The following is an 18,413-nucleotide window of genomic DNA, read 5'->3' as shown; positions in this document are numbered from 1 at the left end:
CCAGGCGTGTCTGTACAATCTGATCAATTAATGTAACTCATTTATATCTGGTTATCATATCTGGGTTAGATCTTATCATCAAGTTAAATGTGTAAAAACATTTTTACTTTGACAGTTTCCCATTCCATAACCATACATGCATGCAGGAAATATTACGAACCTGTGATTACGAATCAGCTTTGTCAGCTTTATACTTCACCACATTGAAACCTAATAATACGAAGCCAAGGTCTTCTACGGACTTTTCCAAAGCCAATGGAGCCGTTAGTTGATCAAACGCCATTTCTGTCCATCCTGAAGTGAGAACGGTAGGTTATTTAGTTCCCTTAAAGATGTTATAATGCCTGTAATTTTGCTAATGTTGAGTAATGGTGCTGGTACTAATGGAGGCTTACTAGCATGATAATTTAAATAAGAGAGGCAAAAATGACATATAACAAGATAAATTAATCAAGATAAATTAATTGGCTGATAGTTGGTCTGAAAAAACAACCGTAAGCATTCAAAGTGTTGTGAATAGAGGTAAACTCAGTGCTTACATTAGCATAAAAATAAAGCACATATAGCCTGTCCACATTCAACAAATACATAACACCTATTTAAAAATGAAGACATGTTACAGAAAATCCATAAATGTCCATTTAGCAGACTTTCTGTAACACTTTATTCCTTTCAGAACGGCGTTAGGAAAAGTGCCGTCTTCACACTGTAAAATGATGTCTAATACGTTGACGCTGTCATTTCTACGGTGGAGTTCTGGCAGCTGTGGTTGTATTTTCAACAGATGTTTCTTACAGGGTTTAACGTTTGGTTTTCTTACAGAGAGGTTATTTTTACTGTTTTTTTTTATCAATTATTATTAATCAGCTCTGATTTGCTTGTATGTTTGTGTCTAAATGCTGGTCTTTGTTTTAGATGCCTGCTGAATCCTCATTACAGCCACGCATGATGCCATCATTTACTGGAAATCATTGAGTGGTCCTTTCTTTTGAACAAACATATTTATTTTAATTATAGCTCGCGTATCATTGTATGGGAGGTTGGGCACGGATTTATTAACGTATGTACCGTGTACTCCACCCAGTGCTCATTATTTTAACAATAACAGGCTATAATGCAACCCCTGTGGACATTTTGTTGGCAGGTGAGTCAGCATGGCATCATGGGAAACACAAGTCAGAATGAAAGGAACCTGTCAAATATATGTCCAAAGCATCATATATATTAGACAAAGAATGAAAATGTTTTGGGAAAATAGTCAATGTTTGAGAGATCAAAATAGCCAATGAGTGAGTTTCTTTGCCCCGCCCCACCCCCAAAAAAAAGTTGCTATTACTTCCAAACATTTCTTTTTAAAACTGAAACTGAAATAAAACGTAACATATTTGTTGGTTTATGTGGTTTGGGGCAGTGCACATTAAGGGCTATTTTTCCTCTGTAGTCCACAGATGCTACGAATTCCACCTAAAACCAGCATATAACACTACATTCACACAGTGGAGCGTAAAAGAATGGACCCTTTAGGAACCATGCAGAATCAAGTCCAGGTTGGTCCAAGTCTCGTCCGCGGAGGCCTGCTTTTAGTTTAGCTTTCTGTCGTCATGTGTTTCGGGGAACAGCTTAACTGATGTCATTTCTAATGATCCCTCTCCTTCTGTTGCAGTGTCTGCTACAAACACAAAGCACCAATCCTTTGAGGATGAACAGAGGGGTTTTACAAAGATCGTCTTTTCTTGAAATGTAGTTTGGTTGTGAGCAGCACGTCTAGTAATGACATCCATGGAGTATTTACGTGTGTTGAAATGTAGAAATGGGATCATCCGTAGTTTGTCAACACAAACATTTTTGTGGTCATGAAGCCTTCAGCAGCTAGTTGCGACAAATTAACACGTACCCATTTCCTTCAATTAACTAAATCTAATCAAAGCTTCCATTGATAGAAACATGGGTTGGAATCAGTCACAGTTTATTAAACACTTAGCACTTATTAAACACTAAATAATTACTAATACTACATATTATTATATTAGTAACCACAATAGGCATACTCTCTTTATTCAACAGGGCAAAACCAAAATTGTGTATTGTGTAAGTATTTTATTGTCTTTTATTAAACTATAGTGTAGTAAGCTATGCCAGAACATTCAACAAAAGTTCTGTAAAATTACATTACAAAATGTTTTATATCTAAACTTGTTTTATAGAGCAGAGCAGAGTGTCTTATAACTATATGTCTGTGGGAGGAAGGGAAACGAAAGGTGAACCACAGGTGATGTGATAATTACTGCTTATACACACATTAGGTTACACCGCATTAAAAAATTGAAAGAAACCAGAATTACCAGCTTGGACAAACGTCGGCATGGGAGGGACTTTCAGCCTCTTATTGTTTTTAAGGAGTCTCAGAGCAATTGCTTCCAGCACACCTGGAGTACCTGTCCGTTGAGCAGCACAGGTAAGACATCCTTTTTCTGTTTTAGCGGAAAGCATTGAGTAAAAACGTACGCAAAGACGTGTCAAGTTCAACTGCCTCTCATAAATAAACGTGAAGTCAGCGATCTTTCTCCAAAGCAAAGTGTAAATGTGTGGTTTGGTAAATATTATCGGCATTAATCCCCCGCAGGGGGAATCGAGAGGACTCCTGCTGGCATTCTGGGTACTGTTCCACAGTACTTTCAAAAACAGATGGAGACAGAGAGTGGTGCAGGGGAGATGTTTTTCTGTGATTTACTTAAAAAAAACGTTGTTGCTCAGGCTGCAAGCTGCCGTGTGTAAAGAAAAAGCGCTCTTGGCCCAGCGTAAAGGACACATAAACCCGGCAGGTTGCTGTGCTGTTTTAAATATTGGGTGTGTTACGTTTTAATAACAGGGCGATTATAGGGAAGCAGCGCTCCGGAGTTCAACTCACAGCCAAGAGGATATAAATACTTGACCTGAGTCAAAGCTGAAAAGAACATTCTAAATGAGACCAAAATTAATTACAGTGTTTACATCTTTTGTGCAGGTGTCCTTGGCAGGACTTCTCTCAATCAACTGCTTTAAAAACATTCCTTCAGAGCTACATCAGGTCTCGCCTGAGAGAGTCGAGAGGCTTTGATTTTACTTTTGTTTTGACCAAAGCGGAGAAAAGCTTGAATTCATGAATCCATTCCCAATGAAAAGAAAAAATACTATGCAGTGTTGTTCTAACATATTTGTTTAGATGTGATGAAAAACTGTAAATTTGTAGTGCCTAGTACTATTTATTAAAATATAACAGAGATTGTCTGCATATGAAGACTAAATATTCCATTTATACAATCCTACCATTATACACAATTAAGCAAATTTAGGATATAACTTTATGTGAACATTTGTAAAAGAAATCCAGTAGATTGGTGCACATGTATGTAACAGTAAAATAATGCTATTTGATTTCTAGTCAGAATCATGGCCTTCGCCTTGTCTGAGGACCAGTTTCGGTGCGTCATCTGTCTGGATATCTTCCACAACCCCATCTCCACCCCGTGCGGGCACAACTTCTGCCGGGGATGCATCAAACGCTATTGGGACACCAGAAACAAGTCGGAGTGTCCACTTTGCAAAGAGGTCTTCAAAACCCGCCCAGAACTCAGGATCAACGTCGGATTGAAAGACATCACCGAGCAGTTCAAAAAGTACGTTTACAAGCTTTACGTCCGCCGGCTTTTTCCTCGTCTGACTTGAACTAACCAGGTCCGTGTTGTGTCATTAGGTCCATAAAGGGCCGGCCGTCGTACAAGCCGGCCCCTCCAAAGAGGACGCCGCATGTCGGACTGCGCCAGAAACAGCTTTCAAAAAACGATGAAGTTCCGTGCGACATCTGCCATGGGAACGAGGTGATGGCGGTCAAGTCGTGCTTCATGTGCCAGCTGTCTTACTGTGAGATCCACCTGACGCCTCACCTGAGGGACCCGGTGCTGACGAAGCACAGGCTGGCGGATCCGGGCACCTTTGTCACCAGTCACCTCTGTAGGAGCCACAACAAGGTCCTGGATAGGTACTGCAAAAGGGACCAGACACCCATTTGCGTGGAATGCAGAGAGGTGGACCACAAACACCACGAGATCACCTCCATCGGGAAGGAGAGCAAGTTGGTCAGGGTGAGTAGAACAACCCACTTCCATCTTTGCCCCTTAGTCGATTCTGATGTAACACAACGACAGTTTCTTTACAGTGCGCTTGATGCTGTATTTGCAGATTCAGATGAAGACGGTGGAAGCAGAGTTTCAGGACATGGTCAAGGCCAGACTCTCCAAATATAAAGAGCTCAACAGTTCAGTAGAGATCAGCGAGGTACGTTTTAATGTCTTCCAATAAGAAAAGTACGTTGGTGTCGTCTTGCACCACAGGGTTAGGGTTCGGGTTACCAACTAATACGGATTCATGCACACCTGCAGATGAATAAAGCCCAGGCGCTAGAAAAAATCCTCCAGGTCGTCTCCAACGTGATAGGCGTCATCGAGAAAAACCAGGCTTCGCTCATCGAGGAGATTGAGAAGAAGCAGGGAGCGGCTCACAGGAGAGACGAGGCGCTCCTCCAGGAGCTGGGCCTGGAGATCAACGAGCTGCAAAGGAGACGGAGCGAGCTGGTGCACCTGGAGAGCAGCGACGACCCCCTCCACCTCCTGCAGGTTAGAAAAGCGGCACGCCCGCCTGCGCCCGACGCGCCGCGGTCCCACGCGAGTTTGTGCACTGACCGCGCGTCACCGTCCTCCCGTCCGCAGTGTTTCCCCTCGCTGAGGGCCTCGGTATTCAGCAGGGACTGGTCCGCCATCAGGGTGCAGCCGTCCGGCCACATGGGGGCGGTGAGGAGAACTTTCACCAAGCTGGTGGACTTGTGCCATGATCTTGAGAATCAACTGGCGGCAGAAGGTCGGTGACTTCAAAAGAATGGATAAATGCTTACATATTCATATTCATCCATGAATGTGTGATGTTATGTAGATGTTATAATGAACAACTTTTTTTCTCCTTTTTCCTCCTTAGAAATAAGTGACTTGTATACATATGCAGGTATGTTTCTGCTTGTGAAAGCATCACCTTGTCACTTGTCTGACCGAGTTTAATTCATCGCCTCCTCTGTAGAATCCTCCAGTCAAGCATTTTCGGAGAAAGAGTAGCCATTAAAGGACCTCTAATACATGATGCCTTCTTTCTTCAGTGGACGTGACTCTGGACCCGGTGACGGCGTCGGGCTGGTTGAGTCTGTCTGCAGACGGAAAGCAGGTAAAGGGTTGCTCCGTCGTCACTGACTTAAATATCTGACAAACTTGTGGTTACGCGACAGCAACTCATGTTGTTGTTGTTGATACAACAGGTGAGCCTCGGCCCCCAGCTGAAGAAACTCTCCCCACCTGACGATTGGCGAAGGTTCGACTCCTGCGTGTCCGTCCTGGGGAAGCAATGCTTCACCTCTGGGAGACATTACTGGGTGGTTCAGGTAGGAGCTCAGACTCTCAGTCTCACTATGGCATCGCGCAAATCTTGTGACTGTTGGATTTCAAGACTGTCTGTATTTCTTTGTAAAATCGCGTGTTTCAGGTCGGCGACAAAACAGACTGGGACCTCGGCGTGGCCCGGGAGTCCATCAACAGGAAGGGGGCCATCACGGTGCGTCCCGACAGCGGTTACTGGGCCATCTGCCGGCGCAAAGGCGGCAGCCTCAGCGCCTGCGCTGGCCCCTCCTTCCCGCTCCGCCTCCAGGAAACGCCCCAGAAAGTGGGCGTGTTCCTGGACTACGAGGAAGGCTCTGTGTCCTTCTACGATGCAGAAGCAAAGACCCACATTTACACCTACAGCGGGTGTGACTTCCCTGAGCCTCTGTACCCGTACTTGAACCCCTGTCTCCATGACAACGGGAGAAACACCGCCCCGTTGGTCATCTGTCCCGTTGAGGTGAATGTGGCGCTTTGAACGGGAGAGGAAAATATTCATTATCAAAAACAAAATATTGTAATTATTGTACATTTTTTGGATCTATTTGGGCCGTCTGTGGAATTAAGTTATTAATCCATAATAATACATAGAGCCATAAAGATGTCTGTTTACATATAAAGGATATATATAATAATAATTTGATCACTGTTTTTCTCGCATTTATGATGAAATATTTTGACAAAACAATATGTCTTTTTTGAGTGAAAGCTTTCAATGTACTGTGAGTGCTTTTATACTGAATAAATAAAATTCTCAAAACAAATACATATAAATTGTTTAAATTGTTAAAGGAAAAATATTTTGTCACAAAGAATGAATCCCTTTGGGGAACCTCACAATTTGTTGTGTTGTACCTTTGTGTTCTTATTCAACGGGTGTGAATCACCAGTCCCACGATACGATATCAAGTCTCGATACGATATTATCACCACGCAAGAAATAGGTGACAGATCATTTCCATTTCCGTTTTGACCAACATCCTACCAAACACACTGAACACAACACAGCACCACCTAGCGGACTGAAAAGGCAATTGATGGGAGGGATTACAAGTTTGTACTCTAAAATGTATATAATAAAAAATCAATATAATATAGCCACGCAAAATTCCGCGACACTATGTTGTATCGATTTTTCGGAGTCCTATGAGAAGTTTGTCAGATCAAGTGGACACTAAAAAATTTCTTCTAAACATGGAACATTTACTTGAAGTATTTAGAAAAATTTTACAGATTTATTTTTTGTAGTTTTGCTTGTTCTTGTACATTTTCATATTAAAACGTGTGCTTAGTGAAATTGTGAAATTGCTTTTGCCTACATTTATAAAGATTAATTATTATTATTAAGAATTAACACAAGCTTTAAATGCTCCAAAGATACAGTATACTTTCTCACTTCATAAATAAACCATAAACCAATGATAAAATCTCTCTCTTTATACATACCTTTTTTTAGTCATAACAACCTCATTTGTGAAACTTTAATGTAACTAAAACATCTCTGGATTTACTCTTATTGAGTAGTTTTTGTTATATTTTCTAAACAACCACTGGGTGTCGATAAAGTCAAACAGTTTCAGTTTCAACCGGTTGACCACTGAACTAAAGCTGAATTAAATCAAACCAGCCACCAGGGAGCGTTTGTTACCAAATAGAAGTCATTCAGTTTGATCTCAATGAATAATGGAGAACACAGGCATCAGTTTCAGTAGTAGTTTGCTTTGCTCTCCTGTCTCCGCTCTTCTCGTCGGATATGATTAATTCATCTGATGACCAATAATTATGTATTCAGCTAATTATTCACATCCAGGTTCCGTACTACTGCAACATCTTGGTCATTAATGCAACAATTCTGTTGCATTCTCCTGTTAAGTACTTACGCTTCGTCCAGTACGTATGCTTCATTATGAGGGAAAATCACAGTCTGTGGTTTCTCTTCCCCATCAGGGGGATTCATCTGATCTGTGAAAAATGAGAATAGTGAAAATAGAGAGACGCCGGACCTAGTGTTGTGCCTGAAAGCGTTCATTGAACGATTGTTCATGAACTCGTTCATATTTTGGGTGAACGTGAACTGAACGTACTGTATTAATGCCCGATGAACGTCACTGTGAACTCGTTCATTCTGGTGTTTATGAACGGCGCGTTCGTTCAGCTTAACATCGTTCAATGGGGTGCCAGATTTCTATAGAAAACACACCGTAAACGCGCCTTAATAAGTAGCGGAAAAAACACCCGATCTGGCAACACCAGCCTCCAGCGTCGCACCGCGCATGCGTCATCAAAAAAAAAGAAATGCATAGAGGCGACAGCTGCGTGTAGCAAAGAGGCGGCGTATAATAATTTAAATGAGTTTTATGAAGTTACTGACAAGGTCGGTGAGGATGGGAGGAATCTGACCTTTCTTTGCAAACATTTACACCTTAATGATAACTGTCGTGTTTTTATTCCTTATTTAAAAAAGACCATTCAAGCAGCATGTGTTTGAGGATGTACTGTAGGGGTGAACGCTGCAGCTGCAGCTAGTGTGGAGTGAATGGACAGCAACATTAAAGCAACAATCCCCTCAATGCTAATGTAAACCCTGGTTGGATAAGGATTCAAAATTGGATATGAAGATTAAATCTGATGCGTAGCTTCAGTTTTAAAACTGATCAAATAATTGCTGTCTGTGGTTCTGGGCTGTGGCAATAATTTTGAAAAATAATAGCTTGCACCAACGTATGGAAAAAAAGAACTGAACTAGTTGAAACTGTGAACTTAGTTCAAATATTTTGAAGTTTGAACTATGAACTGAACTGGTTCATTTTAAAATTTGTGAACTGTACTTTGAACTAGTTCATGTAGAAAGTGAACTTTCCCAAAACTGGCCGGACCCCCCCGCATTGTAGAAAAAGGATTCTGTGTTCCAGCTCATGCACTTTTGACCACACATTACAGTATGATTCCAGTTTGTTTACAGTATTCCTGCCAGTGTGCAGCTGACTCAGAAACTGGAAGTGCAGCAAATGGCATGTTGATGAAAACAAGGCATTTGTGCTTTCAATAGCACATGAGTCACTGCATTCTCAACGCCGTACACAGCACAAAGGGTTCTTTTTATCAGTGACAGGAATCAACATCCCATCATCATGAATCAGTGAACGACTGACAGGAGGCACATTTTTCCGGCCTTTTGTCTGGCCTCCTCCATTGTATCCCTGCATTGAAACTTATTTGCATACTGGTGTCGTCATCGTGGTTTGCCCTGATCATGTTTGTCTTTTAAGTGCAAAAGGACAACTTCTTTCCCCTTCTTTCAAACTAGAACCGTAAAACCTAAAAAAAACTAAAAACATGTTGCCCTCAAAGTCATTTTAATTTAACATCATTTTAGATGATTTTAGATGAATACTGAGCAGTGTGCAGTCAGGGCTTCATGGTCCAAGGCAAAGCAGCTCATGTCAACACATTTCAGCTCCCAGGCCAAACAGGTCGTTGGGTTTCATTTCTGACTAAAGGACCAAAAGTAACCAGTTTACTGACGTCTCATCCACCCAGTTTATTAGCCGGTGGTAAGGAGATCTGGGTGGTTCCACACAAAGAGTTCTGCACCTGACGAGTCGACCTCTTCACATTCCCACATCGTGAGAACAAAACATTTGTTTCCCATGAGGTTTAGGGAGAGGACTCATCGCGTGCTAAGTATTAGCATCGCTGCAGTGGGAACGTTAGCGTCAAACTGGAACCTGGGGTTCCATGGTGTAATGGTTAGCACTCTGGACTCTGAATCCAGTAATCCGAGTTCAAGTCTCAGTGGAACCTTAGTCGTTTAGCTGTTTGTAGTGGTGCAATCTTGAGTCTTTGGTTAGAATTCTTATGATTCAGTGGCCAACCGGTTAGCAAAGATGTCTTGAAATGTGTTATAATTTTGTATCTCTATGTGGAAATGCACTTATTGCATGTAATGTAATGTAATGAAAAACAGAAAAAGGGTCAAAACGGAGAACACAAGAAGATACTTTAATTTTTCAATCAAATGATATGAAACACTGTTTATTTAAGACATGAATCCCTTGTATAGAAGTGCGATCCTTTCTCTGCTTTCTGTGGTAAAGAATTCTGCACCTGACTAGTCGACTGCTTCAGCACATTCCTACATCGTGAGAACTGGAAAACTGTTTGTGGTAAATTAGAAAAAAAGAGGGCCTCGAGAGCCTGAACTAAAAACCTTTGTGTTGAACGGGAGCCGTAAAGAAAATTAGCTAAATTGCAATTTTGTTTGCTGTTATTTACGTTTACAAATAAATGTCACCCCCATGAGATTTATGACTTTGAGCCTGAGGACTCATCAGTTAATTATTTGAAATACAATTTGGAACAAACACCATGCTTATCTTAAATGATACCCTGATGCTTTCACTTAGCACAACCAAGTAGTTCTCTTTTTGTTTTTATTGAAGACATGAGGCAATCCAGGTGAACTGCCTTCAGACTGTGAACGTGTGACATGACATCTTAGGCAACTCCACATAGTTAACTGAAGGCAACAATCCCATCACACCTTTTTGATTTATTATCATGCAAAGCAGACAATGCAGCATCGACCGCTCCTTACCTGTTCGTTGAGAAAGACTAGATTACGCAACAGGTTTCTTTTGTTGATACACCACCTTCTTTCTCTTGCATCCCTATTTTAGGCTCATTCGATACTGCGTAATAATGAGAAAGGTATAACTCAGTTTGAGTTTCCAAGAAAGAAAACCAATGGTAAATGGCTTGGATCACCTCTAAACATGAAACCATGGTCTTAGATCTTGACCTGCAGCCCGTGCACGATCACAACAAAAGACAAAGTTATCGCTTCATCTATTTTATCGTGTGCTTCCTCTCCAACCGCAACGGAGTCCTCCAACAGAAAGCGTGTTATCGCACGGCGTGTCCCCCGAGCCGAAAAGACGTCATGTCCTCTCAGAACGGAGCGTTGTCGGATAAGAAAAGCCGATATGTGCGTAGGCAGTCGCGTCGTGTAGGGAGGGCCGTTTGCAGGTGTCCTCTCCCTGCAGGCCGGCACTTTGTTTCAAGTGGACCGGCTGAAGTTACATCGGTGGGCCCTTGCAGTTGGGAACTCCCAGACATTCAACTTTCCGTACTAACTTCACAACATCTGTGCGTGCTTTGTGTGTTGTGTGCGTGTAGTATGACTACAGTATGATTGCCAGTAACAGGTCATTAAAATATCTGTTTCTCTCCAGGCTACTTTTATAATTTAAAAAAAAGACCAATGAGGACCAATGGGAGCAATCGATACAATTGTTTTTAATTCGATGAGGGGTAAGGGTTTAGTAAAGGTTTGCATTAGGGGTTAACAGAGGAAATCAATCTTTATTTGGCATTCTGTTCTTGCTCCCCTTTGACGTGTGACTAATCCTCAGGTGAGGTGCTTTGTTTTTCTGGAAGAAAAGATGGAAAACTGGGATGAAAAAACAACTTTTTCCATGACTGTCGCCTCATCAAACCATGCCTCCATTTGTGACTAGCACATGTATTTGCTATCTTCAAAACGCAACTAATACAGCTTTTAATAAACAACACTTAAACTGAATAAACTTTTATATGTGGATATGTATCAACAGGATCAACTGGGTGTCCTTTTCTAGGATCTCCTTTCCCTTCACACTGTTTTTTTAATTTTTTTACAATTATTTCATCAAAGAAATGATTTCACCAGAGGGTAATTGTTCATGTTTAATCTGATAAAAATGAGACATGTAAGGAAACAATGATCACTTCTAAAAGCATAGTCTAGAGCACGTTTGTATTGATTTGTTTCTAAGACATCACGCTCAGACCTTCGTGGGTAAACACCTGTTATCAGCGCGCTGTGACAGGTGGAATGCGAAGCTCACGTCATTCCCATGAGCCGTCGCTTCATTGATCAATATTTTTTTTGCCGCAGTCAACTGATTCAGGTTTCTCTTCAGATTCGGGTTGTCAGGAAACTGTGAGAGAAAAAGAAATTTAAATTTGTACCTCTTTTGTACCTGTTTAAGTTTAGCACTGGGAGACTTTGGTGCAGGTGGGGTGTTGAGGTTAAATATGTAGGTGATCTGTGTGTGTGTGTGTGTGTGTGAGTACGACTACATTATGAGTGCAAGTAATTAAATGTCTGTCTTCAGGCTACTTTTCGTGAAAAAATTGAAAGAAAAGACCAATAAATGAGGGCTAAAATGCAATTATTTTGATTTGATGAGCCTTTGGTTAATTAAGGGTTAGCCATTCAGTTGTTGCCTAAGTACTTTGCCCAATTAGAAATAAGTTTTCTAATATTAAGAAAAGAAACCTGATCAAAATTCTGTGTTAAAATGTATTCTTTAACACGCAAGTGAGACCCTTCAGTACAATTTGGTTTCCCATGATTCCAGGACGAGCTTAGCCATGTGACCTCGTGAACAACCGCACGGAACTCGACCAACCAGAATGTCTGACTGGGAAACTTCAAACCAGAGGGGCGGATCTCAACTGTGACTACAAAGGAGTGACAATTTTGTCTGTTAGTATTTTTTGTCTGAGTTTGATGAAGGACGATCAGACCTCTCAACATTACAACTCAAAAAGGTAGGGCGATACTGATCTAAGATCGATTCTAATGTATTCAAAGTGTGTGGTTTGGTCTGTAGGAGACAAAGCTATGGGAAGTGGTCTTCTTTGACACATATCAATGTGACTTTTTTGCAGTTGCAAACATGTCCCTCGCCATTCCATTAGAGGAGCAGTTCAAGTGCTGCATCTGTCTGGACATCTTCACCGACCCGACCTCCATCCCATGTGGTCATAACTTTTGCCTGGAGTGCATTGAGGGATTTTGGGATACTAAGAGAAAGACTGAGTGTCCTCTGTGCAAAGAGAAATTTAAAGAGAGACCACAACTGAGGATCAACCTGGTATTTGCTGAAATCATTGAGATCTACAAAAGGTTTGTTTCTAATTATTTCCTCTTGTGCTATTAAAGCAATGCAAAGTCAAACCAAAAATAGTTTGTATTTAACAAAATTTCATTTAAACCAAAAGGGGTCAAGAGGAGAGTTCAAACCTGGTGACGCCACCAGGAAGCAGGAAAAATTCCCTGAACCCACTTTGCGGGGCTGACCAAGTTCCCTGTGATGTTTGCTGCGGAGACAAGTCCCCATCGGTCAAGTCGTGTCCGACCTGCCTGCTGTCTTATTGCGAACTTCACCTCACGCCACACGAGAGGGATGCGGCGCTGCAGAAGCACCAGCTGATGGATACGGCCACCTTCATCACCAATCACCACTGCGGAAAACACAGGAAGCCGCTGACCAAGTTCTGCACCAGCGACCAGAAGCCTATTTGTGTGAAATGTTCGGAGAGGAGACACAAACACCACACCATAGTACCGATAGAGGAGGAGAGGATCAGGGTCAAGGTGAGACACCTGTTCTTTTAGGCCTCACCTTCATGTGAACTCTGATATATTATTTTTATGCAATCCGTCCCTTTACTTCAACTATTAATGTACACTGAAACACTATCTTTTAACCTTTTGTAGACCTCTATAAAGGACACGAAGGAAACCATCAAACAGATGATCCGGACCAGACGCAGAAAGATGGAAGAGATCAAAAACTCTGTGGATCAAAGCAAAGTAAGTTCATTTTGAAAAAAGGTCTAACTGGTCATGTTTGTCTATTTCTGTCCATAAAAACCAACTGTTTCCGCTGTGTCAATGGACAGGAAATCACAGAGAGGGAGATCCAGGGCAGTGCTAAGGTCTGCAGCTTGCTGATAACCGCCATCGAGAAGAACCAGGCCAGGCTTGTGGAGGAGCTGGAGCAGAAGCATCAAGAAGCCGAGAAGAAAGCCACGGAGCTGTTGCAGGAGCTGCAGCAGGAAATCAGAGAGCTCCAGGCGAGGGGCATCGAGCTGGTGGAGCTGAAGAAAAGTCAGAGCTTAGTTCACCTCCTGCAGGTTAGACACATGAAGGTCCTCATCTCTTTGCAGACTCAACGCCTCAACCATTCTAATCATGAGTAACCTGCGCATTTTCCCCCATTTTAGAGGTTGCCATCTCAAAGTCAACTCCCATCCACCAGAGAGTGGTCCGAGGTGTCGGTCTACTCTGATCACTGCATGGGGACGGTGACCAGATCCTTCTCCGAGCTCATTGATGTTTGCCAGGATCTATTAGTCAAACTGTCTGAAGATGGTCAGTAGTCTTTTTGGAAAAAAACACGGTCTATTCTTTAACTGCCAAAGATTGTTGTAAAGGTCTGTGCATGAAAATCAACTTTTTCTTTTCTCTTTTTGCAGACGTAGACAAGCTGAATGAATATGCAGGTATGCTCACAGCCACATGTCTTTTTTCAAAAAGCTTCTTTAATTCTAATTAGTTTCTCTCTTTATGACCCGGCTCATGTTGTTTCTTCTTTGTTTCTACAGTCGATGTCACTCTGGACCCTGAGACTGCTTCAGGTTGGCTCGCCCTTTCTCCAGACAGAAAGAAGGTATTGTCCGATTAGACTTTTTATTGTGACAGCTAGTACTAATTACTGAGCTTTTCCTCATAAAACATTACATGCAGACTTAAATGTCATTGCATTACAGTTGTAAACTACATATATTCTCACAGTTCTCAAAATAATGATAAAATGCTTTGTATTATGAAGTAATAAGGCTAGCTAACAACTGTTAATGAAAATAACGTTGATCTTTTGGATCCACAGGTGTCTGTCGGCAGCCAGAAGAATAATTTAGTCCTGGACAATCCTCGGCGGTTCGACTCCTGCGTCTGTGTTTTGGGGAAACAAAGCTTTGCTACCGGAAGGCGCTACTGGGTTGTTCAGGTAAGGAGCTCAGAAACAGGAAAACACGCTTCATCAGCCATCAGCCTACAGTGACTCATGAAAAAGCGGAGAGTTTCATGCATGTATGTTTGATGTGTGTTTAAGGTCGGTTACAAAACAGACTGGGACCTCGGCGTGGCCCGGGAGTCCATCAACAGGAAGGGGGCGATCGCGGTGCGTCCCGACAGCGGTTACTGGGCCATCTGCCGGCGGAAAGGCGGCAGCCTCAGCGCCTGCGCCGGCCCCTCCGTCGAGCTCCGCCTCCAAGAAACGCCCCATAAAGTGGGCGTGTTCCTGGACTACGAGGAAGGCTCCGTGTCCTTCTACGACGCAGAAGCAAAGACCCACATTCACACCTACAGCGGGTGTGACTTCAATGAGCCTCTCAACCCGTACTTCAACCCCTGTGTTCCAGACGAGGGAAACGTCGCCCCGTTGATCATTTGTCCTCTGGAGGAAGGAGTCCACTGAGTTCCCTGTGTGACTTGGTATGAGAAAGGATGATGCAAAGGTTCATTATTGAAGTTTATAACACGGGTAGATTAAATCCAGCATTGTGATAGGTACATGAACTGTGAAATGCTGATAAGTATCATAAATGGGTAATTTATCACTTGAGACAAATTGTTTGACTGCAAATAAAGGTTATATTTTGAAATATGTATGTGAATATTTGTAAAATTGTCTTTTAAGGGTTGTATTGCAACCCTTTTGCCTATTAAAACGTGAGGTTACTGTGGTTGGTGTTGAGGTTGTTTTAATGTGTTAAATACTCATACATCTCTAATAGTCCTTTTTTATGTTTTCCAAACATACACCTCGGTTTCTTACACAACATGAAATTAACACAACACTCTTCCACTCTCTCTCTGTCACGTTCGCTCTGTCACGTTCACGTTCCACCTCACTCTTCCACGCCCATGCTGACACGGTCAAAAAAAACAAACACCAATACCTGTGGCAGGTAAACCCTGCTGATTATATCAACCTTGCGCCCTATTTGAAACATAGCTCCACGCTTTAAGTGGTGGGAGGTTAAAAAATTACACAACAAAATAGCTCTTACAGGTTGTTTAACTATTTTTATAATAGTTTGTTTTCTTCTTTGTTATTTTTTTATTTGTATTTGTGATACAATATTGAAAATATGTTGAGCATGTAAATAAACTCAGCAAAAAAATAAACGTCCCTTTTTCAGGACTGTGTATTTCATCAATGTTATGAAAACCCAAATTACTTTACAGATCTTCATTGTAAAGGGTTTAAACAATGTTTTCCTTGCATGTTCAATTAACCATAATCAATGAATTAACATGCACTTGTGGAATGGTAGTCAAGACCATAACAGCTTACAGAGAGTAGGCATTTAAGGTCACAGTTCTAAAAACGCAGGACACTAAGTAGACTTGTCTACCGACTGTGAAAAACCCCCAAAGAAAGATGCCCAGGGTCTCTGCTCATCTGCGTGAACGTGCATTCGGCATGCTGCAGGGAGGCATGAGGACTGCTGATGTGGCCAGGGAAATAAATTGCCATGTCTGCACTGTGAGACGCCTAAGACAGCGCTACAGGGAGATAGGAAGGACAGCTGATCATGCTCGCGGTGGAAGACCACGTGTAACAACACCTGCACAGGATCGGTACATCAGAACATCACACCTGCGTGACAGGTACAGGATGGCCACAACAACTGCCTGAGTCACACCAGGAACACACAATCCCGCCATCAGTGCTCAGACTGTCCGCAATAGGCTGAGAGAGGCTGGACTGAGGGCTTGTAGGCCTGTTTTAAGGCACGTCCTTACCAGACATCACCAGCAACAACGCCGCCTATGGGCACAAAATCACCTTCCCTGGACGAGACAGGAGTGGCAAAAAGTGCGCTTCACTGATAAATCACTGTTTTGTCTCACCAGGGGTGATGGACGGATTTGTGTTTATCGTCGATGGAATGAGCGTTCCACCGAGGCCTGTACCCTGGAGCGGGATCGATTTGGAGGTGGGGGGTCCGTCATGGTCTGGGAAGGTATATCACATCACCATTGGACTGAGCTTGTTGTCATTGCAGCTAATCTCAATGCCTTGCGGTACAGGGAAGACATCTACCTCCCTCATGTAGTAGCCTTTATGCATGCTCATCCGGACATGATCCTTCAGCAGGACAATGCCACCAGCCATACTGCAATGTCAGTGTTTTGCCATGGCCAGCGAAGAGCCCGGATCTCAATCCCATTGAGTATGTCTGGGACCTGTTGGAACGCAGGGTGAGGGCTAGGGCCATTCCCCCCAGAAATGTCCAGGAACTTGCATGTGCTTTGGTGGAAGAGTGGGGTAACATCTCACAGCAAGAACTGACAAATCTGGTCAAGTCCATGAGGAGGAGATGCACTGCAGTATTTCAAGCAGCTGGTGGCCACACCAGATACTGACTGGTACTTTTGCTTTTGAGCCTCCCTTCATTCATGGGCACATTCTATTTCTTTTAGTCACATGTCTTATGGTGTTGACTCTTTTAGTGTTCATACAAATATTTACACACATTAAGTTTACTGAAAGTAATAACAGTTGAAAGTCAGAAGACGTTTTTTTTGCTGAGTTTACTTCACTTAGCACCAAATAAGTGACTTATTTCCTGCAGAGTTTCTTGTTAACAGTTAAATTAGAAGCTTTGGAAGCAAGAATGTGTTTGGAGTTGAAAAAAGGACAACGTCTTAGACCTCTGTATAATAGAAAAGATGAATGTATAAAAATACGTTAAAGCTAAAACCTTCCTATAGAATGGCCGGGGGGGGGGGGGGGGGTTCAGAGTGTTTCATTCCCTTTGCGCCACATGAACCAGATTGCATTATACACCCAAAACCTCTAATCTCTAATGCCAGGGCCTAAGGCCTCCGGCATTAGAGACTAAGTTGATAATTAAAGGACCATTTCTAAAAATGTTGCAACAACATGATCAAATTATTTCCGGTGTGAGTAATTCCACTCAGACATGATGACACAACATGAACACAGTGTTCAGTGAGCTGTTCTTTAAGAAACAAAACATGATTGTATTCTGGAATTGTTGTGAAATGAGCTTCATTCAAAGGACAAGAGTGTCAGTACGTGTGGTACGAGGGCAAGAAGGGAGGACTCAGATGCGGAGTTGGAGCAACAAAAAAGACTTTAATAGTAATAAAATTTAAAATAACTCAAAATCACTCAAACTGAAACAGGCGAGACGGAGGAGAAAACAACAAAAACGACACAGGGACCTGGACTTGAAACAACAACATATACGACTTGCATGGCATGGCATGGCATGGCATGGCATGGCATGGCATGGCATGGGGAGACGACGCATGACTAGGACATGCAACAGGCATCTGACATCTAATGACGCAACAACTCAAAGTCAAAAAACTCACAGGGCTTAAATACATATGGGAGGTGCAGGTGATTGGACACAGCTGGAAATAATCATACACGGCGGACAATCACAGGGGAACAGGCCAAGGCAGGAAGTTGAAGTTATCCCAGGAACACAAGAGACATGAAACTACAATATAAAACAAGACAAGAACCCAAACCGTGACAAAAAGTAAATCAAGTACTATAAGAGTTTGAGTTTCTCATAATTCACGGGCATATTTTTTTTTTGTAGAACACTTTGTTGGTTTAACAGTTGAATATAAATTGAACTCTGTAAATAGGTTCATGATTACTAAATAATGAATCCTGTTGTTTTTTTAACTTTGAATCATCTTAGAATATGTCATTGAATCATCTTAGAATATGTCATTGTGGAAACATCTGCGACCGCAGGGTTCGGCATCTAATCAAAGACTAATTATTTCTGGCACAATGACTCAAACCGAGAAATTATGACAAGACAATCGATGCATGACAGCTTCAGTTGTGTAAGTGTTGTTTGGATGAAACATTGCTTCATCAGTCCTTCGTTGGGACCACGGTGATGATCATTTATCCATCAACCAGCCTCAGACCCCCATTCACCCCTCCCCCGCCCGTCAGGGGCTCATGCCTCTGTATCACAGACATCTTCCACAACTCCCTGGAGATAAGCCACATTCCAACCTGCTTCAAGACCTCCACCATCATTCACGTTTCCAAA

General features: G+C 42.3%; 2 protein-coding genes and 1 non-coding gene across 4 annotated transcripts; all 3 read left to right on the top strand.

Annotated features, from left to right (window-relative positions):
• The first annotated feature begins 1,683 nt into the window (after positions 1 to 1,683).
• Positions 1,684 to 6,200, top strand: LOC119222938 (nuclear factor 7, brain-like). 2 transcript variants are annotated; one of them, XM_037479959.2, is made up of 10 exons: positions 1,684 to 2,455; positions 3,422 to 3,656; positions 3,734 to 4,121; positions 4,219 to 4,314; positions 4,419 to 4,652; positions 4,746 to 4,893; positions 5,008 to 5,034; positions 5,183 to 5,247; positions 5,339 to 5,461; positions 5,563 to 6,200. In XM_037479959.2, the coding sequence occupies exons 2-10, from the start codon at positions 3,430 to 3,432 to the stop codon at positions 5,932 to 5,934; spliced, it is 1,680 nt and encodes a 559-aa protein (XP_037335856.2). In that variant the 5' UTR covers positions 1,684 to 2,455; positions 3,422 to 3,429; the 3' UTR covers positions 5,935 to 6,200. The 2 variants fall into 2 exon arrangements, with proteins under 2 accessions (XP_037335856.2, XP_062415852.1); XM_062559868.1 differs by lacking the exon at positions 1,684 to 2,455 and having other exon boundaries at positions 2,475 to 3,656.
• Positions 6,201 to 9,188: 2,988 nt separating this feature from the next.
• On the top strand, positions 9,189 to 9,260 carry trnaq-cug (transfer RNA glutamine (anticodon CUG)). The gene has a single exon. It is a non-coding gene; the product is annotated as a tRNA-Gln (tRNA).
• A 2,763-nt stretch (positions 9,261 to 12,023) lies between these two features.
• Positions 12,024 to 15,352, top strand: LOC119223078 (E3 ubiquitin-protein ligase TRIM21-like). The gene is made up of 10 exons (XM_037480186.2): positions 12,024 to 12,053; positions 12,174 to 12,411; positions 12,507 to 12,882; positions 13,006 to 13,101; positions 13,191 to 13,424; positions 13,515 to 13,662; positions 13,767 to 13,793; positions 13,896 to 13,960; positions 14,180 to 14,299; positions 14,405 to 15,352. Exons 2-10 carry the CDS (start codon positions 12,182 to 12,184, stop codon positions 14,768 to 14,770), a joined length of 1,662 nt encoding a protein of 553 aa, XP_037336083.2. The 5' UTR covers positions 12,024 to 12,053; positions 12,174 to 12,181; the 3' UTR covers positions 14,771 to 15,352.
• Positions 15,353 to 18,413: the final 3,061 nt, after the last annotated feature.

Source organism: Pungitius pungitius, chromosome 1, assembly GCF_949316345.1.
Source record: "Pungitius pungitius chromosome 1, fPunPun2.1, whole genome shotgun sequence".
Lineage (NCBI taxonomy): Eukaryota > Metazoa > Chordata > Actinopteri > Perciformes > Gasterosteidae > Pungitius > Pungitius pungitius.
This window is presented reverse-complemented; position numbering and strand designations above follow the sequence as displayed.

What these genes read in the sequence shown, in the direction of transcription:
- LOC119222938 (XM_037479959.2), top strand. Translation starts at nt 3,430, where the DNA reads ATGGCCTTCGCCTTGTCTGAGGACCAGTTTCGGTGCGTCATCTGTCTG. An exon ending in ACCCCCTCCACCTCCTGCAG is followed by an intron (nt 4,653 to 4,745) that starts GTTAGAAAAGCG and finishes TCCCGTCCGCAG; the next exon opens with TGTTTCCCCTCGCTGAGGGC. An exon ending in GAATCAACTGGCGGCAGAAG is followed by an intron (nt 4,894 to 5,007) that starts GTCGGTGACTTC and finishes TTTCCTCCTTAG; the next exon opens with AAATAAGTGACTTGTATACA.
- LOC119223078 (XM_037480186.2), top strand. Translation starts at nt 12,182, where the DNA reads ATGTCCCTCGCCATTCCATTAGAGGAGCAGTTCAAGTGCTGCATCTGT. An exon ending in ACTCTGTGGATCAAAGCAAA is followed by an intron (nt 13,102 to 13,190) that starts GTAAGTTCATTT and finishes GTCAATGGACAG; the next exon opens with GAAATCACAGAGAGGGAGAT. An exon ending in GGCGCTACTGGGTTGTTCAG is followed by an intron (nt 14,300 to 14,404) that starts GTAAGGAGCTCA and finishes TGTGTGTTTAAG; the next exon opens with GTCGGTTACAAAACAGACTG.